Below are 14780 nucleotides of genomic sequence, written 5' to 3'. Positions count from 1 at the left end.
GAGAGCTCTCTCCCGTCAGTTTAGCATGGCTACACGAGAGATCTTACAGCGGCGCACCTTCTCGGTACAGCTGTGAAGCTGTAAGGTCTCTAGTGTAGTTGTAGTCTAAATCAGACCTTTATGTATCAAAGAATGCAGCTGATTGTGGGAAAACTTGATAAATAGGAACATTTTCACAATCTCCATATTCTCATCAGCTCTAATGCAGAGGCAAAAGAGCACAACCCCACTTTTTTCTTCTTGCAGACGACCTCTTACCCCATAAGAAAGGCGTTCAATTTCTTGGAAAGAATAAGGAGAAAAATCCTTTTTATATATAGAATGAGTGATCTCAATAACTCCCACTGGGCAAAGGGGTACATTTCTCCTTCCAGATCAGAAGTTGGCATCTCTGCTGTCTGACCTGCCATGTGTAGGGTCCGATATTTGCTGTTTACTGCAGATTTATACCTCTAACACGTCAAGTACATACAGAGCTAGAAATTAAAGCAAAATATTTCATCTTCCATGGAGGGGATGTTGTGAATATGCTTAGGTACCAGTGGCATTTGTTACCTGACCCCAAAGTCCTGATCTCTGATTTCATTCCTTAATTACTCTGAAAATGCCATACAGGAGCAGCAAAGGGGGCCAGTCTTGTTGCATAACAGTAAAAATGCAAAAGACAAAGAAATTTAGTCCTGTGCTTGAAACCTCTTTCTAAAACTATCAGGGAAGCTAAAATCGTAACAAGATTCTTTAACTTCAGTGGAAGCTCAGTTAAGCTTATAGTGATTAACTTCTGTTGGAGCCCAAAATAATTTAACTGTCCAAAGCTTGGACACACACTTATTAGATCCCCACATACTATGAAAGTGTTGATTTGTCAGGAACCTCGACAGTGAGATGTGAATACTGACCAAATGCCTATAAGCCAGTGCTAATACAGTCCTGGTTAACACTGTATTTTTAAAATGGGCCAACTCAAATTCACATCCTTTGGATCATAAGGCTATCGCACAAACTTTCAGCTGAAGGCCCTTTCATTAGAAAATGGGGCGGGAAGGGCGGCGATATTATCCTGCTATTATAAACTTCCCCAGATTAGTCATTGCCTCCTCTTCTCAGACCTGGTCTACACCTAAAACATAGGTTGACCAAACTACGTTGCTCAAGACCATGAAAAATTTTACACCCTGAGCACCATAGTTTGGTCAACCTAACCTCTGGTGTAGATATGGCCAGGTCAACAGAAGGATTCTTCTATTGACTTACTCACTGCCTCTTGGAAAGTGGATTACCTACATTGATGGAAAATCCCCTTCCATCGGTGTAGGAAACATCTACACTACAGTGGCGTAGTCCCAGCTATGCAGCACAGTCATATAGATGTACCCTCAGGGATTATTCCAGTTGTTTGAGTGAGGGAGTTAAGACTTCCTGAGCTCTGATTCATGAACCAAAAGAAAAATCTCTTTGGAAAAGGATTTGGAACATGATCTGTGCGATTTGTTAGCCAGCTCTCACCCTGCTCTAGTGAGACATATTAAATTACAAGGAGTGCAACACCAGACATGTCTCTTCTGTCCAGCCCTAAAGTAAGTGTCTTTGAATCTTATTCATAGATTCCAAGGCCAGAAGAGACCATGGTGATGACCTCTCTAACCCAGGCCAAGAACTTCCCCAAAATAATTCCTACAGCAGATCTTATAGGAAAAAAATCAATCTGGATTTAAAAATTGTCAGTGATGGAGAATCCAGCCCACCCCAACCTTGGTAAATTGTTCCACTCGTTAATTACCCTCACTGGGGGGAAAAGCTTATTTCTGGTCTGACTTTATCTAGCTTCATTGCCTCATGTTAGACCTTTCTCTGCTAGATTGAAGAGCCTGTTATTAAATATTTGTTCTCCATTAAGATGCTATAATCAAGTAAATCCGTAGCCTTTTTTGTTAAACTAAGTATGTTGAATGCTTTGAGCCTGTCCCTATAGGGCATGTTTTCTAATCCTTCAATCATTTGTGTCGCTCTTCTCTGAGCCCTTCTTGAACATACTCCTTGAATTGTGGGTCCTGGGAGTACTTTCCGCTCTAATTATTGTAACACACCAGCAATGTGACCCTTAAAGCAATATGCAGTGGTAAGGCTGAGAGTACATGTGTCATTTAAAGGTATATAAACCACCTAACAGCACATTGGTTATAAAATACAAACTAGAAAATCAGAGAAGATACAAAATAATGAAGAAACAAGCACCTGTGAGTAGGGAAATGCATCCAAACAACCTTAACTCTGCTCTACAAAGATGGCATTCTTGTTCCTTTCTAACCCACTCTACTGCATTTTATTTGGGTTGTGGACTGGGCTTGAGAGAGCCTGCAGCTGTCTTGTATTTGGCGAAGTTAGTATGTGTGATCAGAGATGCGTGAAGGCCAGTTACATACTCTCCTGTAATGTGTGTGTTAGATACAAGCAAAAGGCAAAAGTGAGTGTGGGGCATTAAGTGCTATAACTACACTACCTGGTTGGAAAAAGGCTTGAAGATAGGGATGTATACAACTGCAGAGCTCTGAGCTTATAGTGGAAGTGCCCTTAATTGCCTTTAATGTACTAATTTTGTCTAATTGGGAATCACTTAGATTGAACGGTGTTTGGGGCAGGGATTGTCTCTCGTGTTTGTACAGTGCCTAGCACAATGGGGTCCTAGTCTGTGGTTGGGGCTGCTAGTGCTACAGTAATAATAATTTGCAAGTTATGTTTGTGGCCTGTGTGGCTAGAAAGGCTGGAGTTAGTACAATCGCTATATAACTTATGGTGTTTATGGTCTCTGAAATGAAACTTTGGGTGTTAAGGTGGCCTCAGTCTGACTTTTTGAAGTGGTGTTGAAGGTAGACAATATTTGGATGCTTAGAATTTCTGTATGAAATGCTTGGTTTGGGGGGCAGCAGGAGGAAGGTGGTTTGAATTTACTAATAGGATTTTTGATAATTACAGCATTTTTACATGGCTTTCCCCTGCATATTGATTCAGTAAGAATGAACACTGTTCTGTTTGCTGAAATAGATCACATCTCCCTTGATCAAGTGGAGTTGACTAGGCACATGTAACCTTGACTTAATGGTGTAAATCACGTTCATTCTCCGTCTGCCAGCAACTGCTTCAAGTAGCTAGATAGATTGAAATATGGGTGCTTATTGACTAGCCGTGCTGAGAACTGCTACAGGGATCAGCCTAACTGCCACAACCACCCAAGGCAGTTACATTCACGAGTACTAACATTTACTAAGCTAGTAAAAGGTGCCATACCTGCAGCCATGGTTCAGCAGAACAGACAGCACAGGCAACTGCAGCATGAGCATCCTTGTGTTAACCTAAAGATGTTGCCTGTAAATAGGAGGTAGTTTCTGTAACCATTCAAGCACTTTCCTCACTGCTGAAACTCTTAAGGGTGGTAACAAGTGACAGTACAATAGATTTGATGATGTGGGCACTGTTCCATTGGCACTGGAATGAGGTGTCAGGCTCAGATATGACACTTACCAGCAATAAAGTTGATTTGCTAATGATTGAAGAGTATAATCTTGGCTGGATGTAAACTGGCAGTCTTGTAGCAAAATAGTTCCACATTTCTTTACTATTCCCCATAGCCATCCATTGCTATGGCAATTAATCTCTTAGTGGTGTATGTATCCTGGTGTTGAGAGGGTTGTACATCTAAACTCTCCTTGCAACCAGTGGAGAATATCTTCTGTGTAGGAAAAAGATAGCATAGTGCTACCATGTGAGCTTTTAACTGGTCACAGAGATCAAAGATGTAATGGATGTCTTGAAGAAATCTGTCTAAACTCAGTTTGCTGAAGTCTCTGGACATCTCAAAAGAAGACAACTAGCCTCTCAGAAAACTGAAACTAAACATTCATTAAGCTAGTTTTATAGCTTTAATTCATCTCATTCAGCTAGTTTACTTACTGTCTTAGGAGTACAAGTATCTTTGTTATAGCTCTTACTATCACCTCTTCTGCTTCTTATTGAGGCCTGACATCCACCCAGTTGGTGCTTAAGTTATACCTTGATAGACACCATCTTTTCATAACTGGAAAAATGATGCTAGAAAAGTGATGAAATTTTGACATAACTTTTTGGTAAAGCAGCACAGCCTCTAGTATCCACGTTGATGGTACATAAGTTGTTTCCCAGCTGTGTGTGAAAGCTTGCAGAATTTGCAATGCCTTTCCCTTTACATCCCACGGCCGGAGCAGGGTTTTTACTTCTGATATCAGAAATAAAATGAACTGGAGTCTTATCAACTAGCACCTTGTTCAGGTCACTCTTCTAGAGGTAGCAGGTGAGAACAGCAGAATGTATGAGGTCGAGATGGGAAATGGGAAATGATAGTGTAATTTAATCCAACCCTCTTTCCTCTCTCTCCCTTCTTGATGCAGGTCACAGAGCTGAATGAGCCACTGTCCAATGAAGAAAGGAACCTGTTGTCTGTAGCCTATAAGAATGTAGTGGGGGCACGGCGCTCTTCCTGGCGAGTAATTAGTAGCATTGAGCAGAAGACGTCTGCTGATGGTAATGAAAAGAAGATCGAAATGGTACGGGCCTACCGTGAGAAAATAGAGAAGGAGTTGGAAGCTGTATGCCAAGATGTGCTGAGCCTGCTAGACAACTATCTGATCAAGAACTGCAGCGAAACACAGTATGAGAGTAAGGTCTTTTACCTGAAGATGAAAGGGGACTATTATCGTTACCTAGCTGAGGTGGCCACAGGAGAGAAGAGGGCAACCGTGGTGGAGTCTTCGGAGAAAGCCTATAGCGAAGCCCATGAGATCAGCAAGGAGCACATGCAACCAACTCATCCCATTAGGCTTGGTCTGGCACTTAACTACTCAGTTTTCTACTATGAGATCCAGAATGCGCCTGAGCAGGCATGCCACCTGGCCAAGACGGCTTTTGATGATGCCATTGCTGAGCTGGACACCCTCAACGAGGACTCCTACAAAGACTCAACGCTCATCATGCAGCTCCTTCGTGACAACCTAACGCTCTGGACAAGCGATCAGCAAGATGACGACGGTGGAGAAGGCAACAATTAGACCCCCGAATGGACTGGCAGCCGCACGCTGATGCTACTACTGCAGTCTTTATTTTTTTCCCACGAGTGGGGGGGTCGGGGTGGGGGAGGGGAAGGGAAGGGTAACCTTCCCAGGGAGGCCCCCATGACCTGTCTTGATTGCCTCTTTGACATTTTTGCCAAAACACCACTAGTGGAAAGTCAGGCTGGCTGTGCTGGGTATGGAATGGCAGCCTCACACTGGCATATGGACTGTTCTGTAGATTAATAATACAAGTGGAGCTGTCTTTAATTTAACTTTATTGCTAGAAATAAAAGGGTTTAAAGATGAAATAACTTGAAAGAAATGGCCCTCACTTTAAAAAATGAAGTTCTGTGGTTCCAGTAAGGTTTATGTGCATGTGTCTCCTCAGTTCAAGTGCCGTATGTTTACCATGTAGCAGTGCATCCCCAGGGTGCGCTGTGCCTGTCATGGCGTAGCTTACAGTCCCAAACTGAAACGACTTACATTTCAGGGCTTCTAAAGCCCCAGGATTTAGGCCATTTATCTTTTTGTTAAGATGTTTATTAGGGTAGCTTACAGTATTAACACTAAATTACAGTTTACAGTATTTCTACATTACAGCCATATGTGACATCAAGCCATTGATTGTACACTTTCTTTTGCTAACTGTCTTCGCTTGCCGTCCTTATCCAGTCCCCTGTGGACTGGCTTGGCTGTCCTTTGTCTCCCAAGGCCAGAAGACTGCCTGAGGAACATCAAAGCTGCTCTAGTTTTTGATCAGCAAATTAACAGATGCTTGGCAAGCGGCTGTTTAAACCGAGTCCACAGCAAAAGGATTAAGAACTTAATTAGAAATGGGGGGGAAACATTAAACTAAAACACCATTAGATAAAAAGAATTCAGGTCTGTATGTCATGTACTGTTTTGGTATTTCAAAGACCATCCTGATTTAAGGTGCCACAGCTCCTTCCTCAGGGATTACACTGCCATTTCACTTTCCCCTGACTTTCTCCCACTGTACCATGAGGTTCGCCAGCAGATCTCTGTAGCGCCCAGACTCCTTGTTTTGTCTTCATGCAGCTTGGTGTTCATTCTCCTGGGGAAGCTTGTGGTATAATGTGTGAAACCTCAGGAGTTTAGAAGCTCATTTGGTAGAGAAATCCACAAAGGAAGAGCTACCATCATAAACATTTCTATCAACTCTCGGCAGCCCTGTAAATTAATTCTCTTCGAAAATATCCATTTTCCAGATCTGTTTGATTTGGCTGGGAGAAAATAAAGCTTACCAGGTAATATTTACCCTCATCCGAGGTAAAGATTTTTTTACACGATTGTTGGAAGTTCACTGCCATTTCCTTCTGATTTCGCAGATTGCTGAACTTCGTAGATTTTTAACTAAAACTACGCAGTAGAAGGAAACTGCACTCGTTAATGTCATATTCAAACAGGCTTTCATTATCCCATTCAGTAGTCAGTCTGTAAACAGAGCATCTTGGTGTTGCATATACAGTACAATCAGTTTTATTGTATGGTTGGATACAGAGTCTGGCTCTGTTGGACTTAAGGAGCTTTTTTCCTTGATGTGACAGCAAAGATAACTAGTCATCTTTAAGAAAGTGAGTTAAGAGGAATGACCGAAATGTAGCTAAAATTCATAACCAAGAGTGACTTTGCAATTATATCGTCAAAGCTTTTAAATGGAATTTACAATGGAAATCATGTAAAGATATGCTCACTAGAAATGACCATGTGCACATATATTTTAAATGAATGTACTGTATGCAACAGCACAAAGTTTACACCGTGACTTCAAATGAAGCCCAAGTCTGTAAACTTAAAATAGCCTGATTAATGATCCCTACTGGAAAGATCAATAGGAAGAGGCTTGCAGCTTAGGTAACTGACAGAAACCTACAGTAAATGCCATGGACTGGAAGATTTATTTAGGCTTCTTAACTTACTTTAACTTCATGTCCAGTGAGTAGTGTTGTCCCTACTTGTATAATTTGGAAGTGATTTACTGGAATTACAAAACCTATTTTTTATTTCAGCTTTTGCTCTTGCTGCTTTAGAAAATTATGCAGGAAAGATCGCACAAGAGGGCTAAAAGGTGGAATGGGGATAGGGACGGGGACTTGATTTTTAAGCAGCTTGAATGGTTTCTTTCATTTTTTTAAGAAATGCACTTGCCTATGATACTGTCTCTCCAGTGAAATGATTACTGCTCCATTACTCTATTGATACAATATTGTGCATGCTAGTGTCGTATTTCTATACAGTAGCTTGAAATTTATTAACTTATACTGTAGATGTTATGTATTCCTATGACAAACTAGTCTTCAAAAAATTTTTAAAGTTTTTTTTTTAATTTATTTTTTTTCTCTTTTGGGGGTAAAGTTTGCTCTACCAAATAGTTATCGTAACAAACTGATCTGTTATGGATGTTGCTATAGTGACATGCAATTATATATGATTTTGTTTTAAAAAAAGGAAAAGCAAAAGAAACACCAGTGTTAGCTTAATCTTAATGTCTGGTGTATGTCATGGTGAGATTATAACTATTACAGTGTAGGAGAACAATTACTATGTTCTTTGAATGAGCCTTTGTTTGTGCTTTTTGTCATGTTATGCAGTGAACTATTTTTAAGGTCTAATCAGTGATTATTTTTCCAACTCCGTGTTTCTGTAAGGAATTATTTCACTCACGGACCATTCTTAGCAGTTTTTCCTCAGTGATGGAATATCATGAATGTGAGTCATTATGTAGCCGTCGTACATTGAGCAAATAAACTTACAGATCTGATGTCAGTGCTACTTAATTGTATTGCATTATGTGTTCGAATTAATTTTGTTCTTTGGCTCTGCTGGGATGGGAACGTCACTGCCCAGTTGATCTTTTTAAACTGTGGACTGGGGAATTTGTTTGCAGTGTTGTAGCTGTCTTGGTCCCAGGATACTAGAGGGAAAAGTAGGGGAAAGAATCTTTTATTGAACCAACTTCTGTTGAAAGAGAAGCTTGCAAGCTTACACAGCTCTGTATAACAAAGTTGATCCAATTAAAATATTTCCTCGCTCACCTTGTGTCTACTAGGGAAACTTGGTATTTACTGTCACCTTGGCCATTTAATCTTCTGACAATGGCCTGACAGGTTCCAGTTTCTAATGCACCAGTTCTGGAGGGGGAGGGGGGTAAAAGAAAGATGGGTACATTGTTCAGCAAGGTGTTAGTTGAGTAGTTCAGACACTTCACCTAAAGCAGATCACTAGAGATGTGGAGTAGCCTGAGATACTCTGATCTTTAGTATCAACAAAGCAAATGGCATAGAAGCTGCTGTGCAGTGATGGGCTCTTAAAGCTAAACGCTGCATCTGACAGTCTGAGAGCCTTACACAGACTTTCAAGTACAGAAAGTGCCTATAGCCACCTTGCAATTTCTGGGCAAGTATGAGCAGTCCATATAAATAGAACAGGGAACATCATCTGATTCTTGGTGTGAAGGTGGGCTGAAACCTCACAGAGAGAAGCAGTCTGGCAAAATGATACTTTCCATCAAACATCACCTAGGGGCCAGCAGTGTCTTTGTTTAGACGATATCTAACTAGATCATCTTTGAGAATACAGCAGCATGACTGAAGACTTCTAAGCCCTGAGGCACATGCAAATCTTCTTGCTCACTGAAATTCAGAGCCGCCAAGTACACCAGTCCCCATGAAACCCTGGTTTCAGAAAGATATCGGGTCTCTGAAAACAGGGACAATTTTGGTACAAGATCTGACGGCCAGAGATCACGTTGAGCGTTTAGTCTGATTTTTGCTTTTCTATGGAGGGTAAAGACATGTTCAGGATTCAGACAATTCAAACTACTATGAGACCAAACACATCTGTATACTTAAGATTAAAGTGTCTTGATACAGCTGTGGTGACTAATAGTGACCAATGTGCTGTGTGGAAGTAGCAGGATATTAAGATGTAGATGTCCACAGATAAAACATTTGCTGTTGTGATGACTTGTTTCTATCAAAACAGTAGTTTCTCAAGACACCTTTTGGACTAACAATTTGTACTTTCAGCCTATTTCATCTGAACGTCACAAATTAGTCCTTGGTAAAATGAACATTAAAATAGTAAGACCAAGATCTGGAAGTAAAGAGTAGCCTCAAACAGCAAGCAAGGGAATAATTTTTTTAAAAAGGCAGCTCCAGAATATACAACTCAATGTACTAGCTGAGCTTGGCAGAATACATTTGGAAGAGTCCGCACCTTGGAATTTGGGTTTCTAAACAGGCTTCCCCTGTCCTATGAACTTTCATTTCATTTGACAGCTTCAGTGTAGAAAAGTGCCATGTCGCTTAGATGTAGGCTAGAGCCGAAGTGCTGGGAGCTAACCTGTTTTCAGAGTCTTAGCTGACTGCTGAAGTACTAATCAACTGTTCCAAGGTTTTGTGTAGAGCCATCTGTTTCCATGGTGACTTAAGCACCAACCCCCTGCTTCACATAGTTTGACCATACACAAGACCAGGATTGAGATTGTAGGGGTATTCATGGGGGAAGGAATTGGTTTCAAACCCAATTCTTGAAACTACTGCTAGTGTGTGAGGAGTCTAGCCACACTGTCAATCTGTGCATGCTGGTCCCAATCCAAGAATTGGCAGGGGTAGGGAGATTGGGGAAGGTTGTGGCTGTTTCAGGTGTCCAGGTCTGGTCCATGTTTTGCCAGGATAGCAGTGTGGGCTAGGAGTATGGAAAAAGTCTCACAACCCAGGTGCTATAGCTATGTTGGCAAAGCCTCCTGGGTAGATGCAGAGAGCATCTGGCCTAGTTAACCTAATTTGGGGAGGTCGTGGTACTATGGTAGCAGAAAATCTCCTTCTGTCAGCATATGTTGCATCTACACCAGAAGGCTATGTTGGCATAGGCTTGCTAGCCACTGGGGCCACCATAAAGTCCCACTGTAGCTAGTGATCCTTCCAAAATGGAATGGGGTGGGGGGGAAGAGGCCTTGAGTCTTCTGTAGGTTGGTTATTCTCGCTCTGTCCATGACTGTCCAAAGCCAACCACCAGCTTTGTGCCTTTTACTGCATCCTTTGTGCTGTGTAGGCACCTTGATCAGTGTCAACAGGGATTTGCTCTTGCAGTTCACCTTTAATATATTAATTTAATGCCAGGGGAGTTGCTCTCATAAGGTGGATTCTGTGTGTAAGGAGAATTCTGCCCTCTGATGGAACAGTGCTTTGCTTAAAGCCTCTGTGCAGATGGCTTTTACGATTGTGGCTGCTATTCTTGAAATCGCCCTCTGTGAAAGGGTGCATGCATGTGCATGAGCAGTTCCAATCTTGGTCTCGCTGGTGGGAGGCGGTGATATAGTGCAGCTAGTAAGACTCACTCTAGACTCCTTTTTCCAGGAAGACAGTGGGAGGCTCTAAACTGCTCCATCAGCAGCTCCTAATCTGCACGGGTGGGGTGGGGAGTGGATGGTAAGAGAAGCACCAGCCACTACCAAGCACATCTGGCAGCTGTCCCTCCAATCCTCAGTCAGATACAGGGTTGGTAGCAGAAAGTAACAGACTTGTGGGTGCCTGTAATGTGTTTTGGCCCTTGTCTCTGGGATGCTCTGCTGACGGGGGGATAGGGGGCTGCCCTCCCTCAGTAATAAGGACAGAGCCTTCCTGCTCTTGTCAAAAGGAATGAGGAAGTAGGAGTGTGGAGGAGGGGCCCTATTTAGCACTCAGTAAGGCCAGCGACAGGATTAGCTGGCTTTCTGTTCACTCCCCCCCGCCGTGCTGCGCGCAGTGTCATGAGTGCACAGATGTTCTTTCTACCCTAACTACCCACACCCTGCTTCACAGGTAGCAGCTGCTGCTTCCTCCAGACAGTGCCACCTGCTTTATCTCCAGGCAAATGATGCCTCTCATGCCTGTCACAGCACAAGCAGCTGGGAAGCCCCTCCCGCTCCTAAGAAAAGGAGGCATGAGTCCTGAGCTGAGATCAGAGAAGATGGATGGCTCACCCTTATCTAAAAGGGAGGTGGGGGAATCTTAGCCCTGCTGTATAGATCTCCTGCTCTTTGACTTGCTCTGTTTGAATAACTACCCACCTTGTACGTGAAACACACAACCTGCCTTTGTCTTATTTCAAGTAACTTTGTTCCTCCAAGTAACCGTGCTCAGCTGTGGGGTTGTTCTGTGGGTTAATAGTTGTTTTTCCCCTTAAAATTCTACCTTCGACTCCTGGCTTAGATCAAAAGTCAGATGGCCTTTGCTCTTGGGCCTGAACTCAGAGGGGAAAGAGAGAACCCTGTCGCATAAATGATCTTGCTCTGCAGTTGATTCCCCCCCCCACACACACATTAAAAGCCTTATTATACAGGATTTTGGGAGTGAGGGAAAACAGCTGCATCTTACTTTCCAGGTTTACTCACTGTGACTTCCAGGAATATACTGGTCTCAGAGGAGTAAGGGTGGAGAAAGAACAGTTCTAGTGCTAAAACAGGAGTTGTTGGGAATAAATAGGGACGTGCATTAAACAGCAAGGAGCTGGCTCCCCACCCCAGGTTTTTCCACTCTAAGAGGTGTGTGTGTGTGTGTGTGAGAGAGAGACACTCCTTCCCTTGAAACTGTACGTCTACAATGTGCCTGGCTTGACTCATTCACCCTGCAAATGAGCTCCATGCTGAAGAGGGTACAGTGTGTACAACTGTCTTCCCAGCTTTGGGAGAGCAAAAACAACTAAGGTCTCTGCAGAGCCACCAGACCTCCAACAAACAGCTAAGCGTGATGTGGCTGGGAGATGCTCCCAGTTTGCAGAGCTCTGTTTGGTTGAACCTGCTTGTACTTCTCTCAAAGTGTCTAAACCTTTCCCAAGCTGCTGGCACCTTTTCATGGTTTCTAGATAACAATCTAGCCCATGAAATGAGGTCACTTGATCTCTGTACAAGGAGCTGGTGCCACCTTGTGCATCGGTTTATGGGTTCTCCCCCCCACAAAAACACAGCTGTGGGCAGATGATGGTTTCTGCCTGAAATGTAGGTTACTTTCCCTTTTCACTTACCTGTGCACACAAACACTCAGGGCCAGATTCTTGGCTGGTGCCTTCTGTGGAGCTCTGGTGATATCCACCAGCTAAGGCTCTGTCCCCCAAGAATGACTCAGAGGCTCAAGATGGATTAAAACCTTACGCAGTTCTGGGTGGCCAGGTACCTATAGAAGAATCAGATCATTCCCTCTGCCTGTGGGGGTGGGGAAGAACATGCTGGGAAGTGGCATACAGGGAATGGGGGAGCACCTAGTGTCCTTTGGTATTTATGGATTCTGTCTTGCCAGGGCAAGAGGGTTTTAAAGTGGAGGAGGATTTGCTTGTTATGGATGTGCTGCTGTGTAGGTGTCCTGTCCTCCAGAAGCTACTGCTGGAACACAGGGCAATTGTGTGTGCTGCCTAGAGAGAAATTAGTGCGTTCGTCTCCACCCTAGCCACATCCACTTGCTGGTATTTGAAACCCGAGTGGAAAAGCTACTTATGCACATGTCTAACTTTACGTATGTGATTAGCCCCATGGACTTCAGTGGGCCTGCTGCTTAGTCAGTTTTCACTCAGTAAATCTGGGCCTGAGAGAATCCTAGAAATGCAGGGCTGGAAGGGAGCTGGAGAGGTCATCTAGTCCCTTCCTCTCTTCACTCCCTACGCTGAGGTAGGACCAAGTGAACCCAGACCATCCTGGACTACGGTTTGTCCACCCTGTTCTTAAAAACCTCCACTGACAGGGATGCCACAAGCTCCCCACGTAACCTGCTCCAGTGATTATCCTTCTGATTAGAGAGTTCTTCCTAATATCTAACCTAAATCTCCCTTGCTGTAGATTAAGCAAATTCCTCCCTGTCCTACCCTTGGTGGACACAGAGAACACCTGATCACCATCCTCTTTCTAACAGTCCTTCATGTAACGCCAGGCTATCATGTTCCCCCTCTGCCTTCTCTTCTCTAGATTAAAATGAGTGGCTCTGTAAGGGCCTGCTCCTGGAGGTTCAGGGGGCTGCCATCATTCATTGTCTTCCATGTGAGCCGGGAGCCCTCAGCCAGCCCTGCGGTTAACAGATCATCTCTGCCGGGGTCAGAATCAGGAGGGGATATAACCAGTCTGCAGGGTATATTGGTCAATCCCTGGAGACGCCACCTGGGCACGCTAGGGCTCCATCCTGTGCTTACTGGGGCCCTGACTCAGCAAACCATTTACATGCACGCTTCCCTTCCACTGAAGTTAATGGGACCAAAGTGCATGCTTTGCTGAATCAGGGCCTTGGCCATGAACCAGCTGGAACCCAAGGAGAGCCACCGCCGGCCAAAACCCTTCAACCGTAGACCACTCCTGGGCTCCTACGCCTCTGTCCATTGCACTGGACCATTGCAGCCCAGACTATGTGGTATAAGCTGAGTGTCTGGTGCTTGGCTTCAACCGACAAAGCGCCACCCCAGCCAGACTCAGAGAATGGGGGCTTGCGAAATAAACGACCCGCAGCCCCAGAATGCCACGTATTTGCGGTGTCGACGTTCTTGGGTACTTCCTCCGTGAAAGTTCTAGATCCCGAGAACTGTTGAGTACTCCTCTCCCCCTGCCCCCCCCCCCCAGCTGCACGTTCACTAGATCGGGAAGAAGCGAGAAAAGCCGAGCCAGGTGCCACTGTGTGTGACATCAACACTGATCAGCTCTGAGTGTTCGTTTCACACGGGGACATGACAAATAGTCACGTTTGCTCTTTGACTGTCTACATGCAGGGGATCTTAGTACTTGTTAAATAACATTGGACTTTCCTTTCAAGTGTTACTGGTTATCAAATATACTTTGGCAGAACTTTAAATGATTTGCTGATTCTCTGGCCAAAAGGAACCATTGATCATCCAGTCCGACCTCCTGTATAACACAGACCACAGAACTTCCCCACCTACCACAGCTGGGTCCTGGTGCAAGGCACTAGGGGCTGCTACTGTGATACAAATAATACATCATCATTCTAATTAAAATGGTCATTCTTAGCACATCTGTATCAATCATTCATGTAGACACCTATTTTTAAATGACCCACTGAATAAGAGACGATATTATTCCTGTATGCAGACTTTGATTAGCTTAAGCAGCTCTATAATGGGCTCTGTTCCTGACCATTTTAGCTATTTGATGCTCATTCTTTTGTTTATGAGGAAGAAGACTTGAAAATTAGCACGCCACATGTAAGAATCCAAGAGGAAGAGCATCCTGTCAAATCTGGCTGTCTTGGTGTTTGGTTAAAGAGTTGGAACTGATAGAAACTGATTTTTCTCCATCGTTTAGGTGATAGAAATAACAAAATTTTGATCTTGACTTCCAAAGCCTGTGTCAAATCTGGTGAGTCTCTATCTCATCTACTAGTTAATCAATCGTGCAGCTTCTTTACTCAGCTCAAGATAACCCTGGCCTGTATCAGCTCCATCGAAAGCCCTAATCTTCACAAAACAAATACTGAGAAGCTGGGGCCCTAGCTAAGTACAGGCTCCTGTATGAGATTCCTTCAACCTCTAGTCCAAGACAAAAGGGGAAGAGGTCAGGTTTAACTCTGATTTTCTTTGCTTTTAATTGGTCTGCATCATGGCCTTCAGTCTGGACTCTCTTTGAAAGCAGCTGTCCTAGCAGGGTCCCAGCTTCTTCAAACTGCCCTAGTAAAAGCAAATCCTTCTTCCAGTCGCGCCAAGAGC

The 14780-nt window shown here is 43.7% G+C and overlaps 1 protein-coding gene across 1 annotated transcript in view; it reads left to right on the top strand.

Annotated features, from left to right (window-relative positions):
• The window catches only part of YWHAG (tyrosine 3-monooxygenase/tryptophan 5-monooxygenase activation protein gamma), a 32110-nt gene extending 24247 nt beyond the window's left edge, over positions 1–7863 (top strand). The window contains exon 2 of the mRNA XM_032778036.2: positions 4422–7863. Coding sequence (XP_032633927.1) covers positions 4422–5078 — 657 coding nt within the window. The 3' untranslated portion in view covers positions 5079–7863. The remainder of the gene's footprint in view (positions 1–4421) is intronic.
• The last annotated feature ends 6917 nt before the right edge of the window (positions 7864–14780 follow it).

The sequence above is a fragment of the Chelonoidis abingdonii genome, chromosome 20 (assembly GCF_003597395.2).
Source record: "Chelonoidis abingdonii isolate Lonesome George chromosome 20, CheloAbing_2.0, whole genome shotgun sequence".
Classification (NCBI taxonomy): Eukaryota; Metazoa; Chordata; order Testudines; family Testudinidae; genus Chelonoidis; species Chelonoidis abingdonii.
The sequence above is the reverse complement of the archived record's forward strand: the minus strand, read 5'-3'. Positions and strand labels throughout refer to the sequence as shown.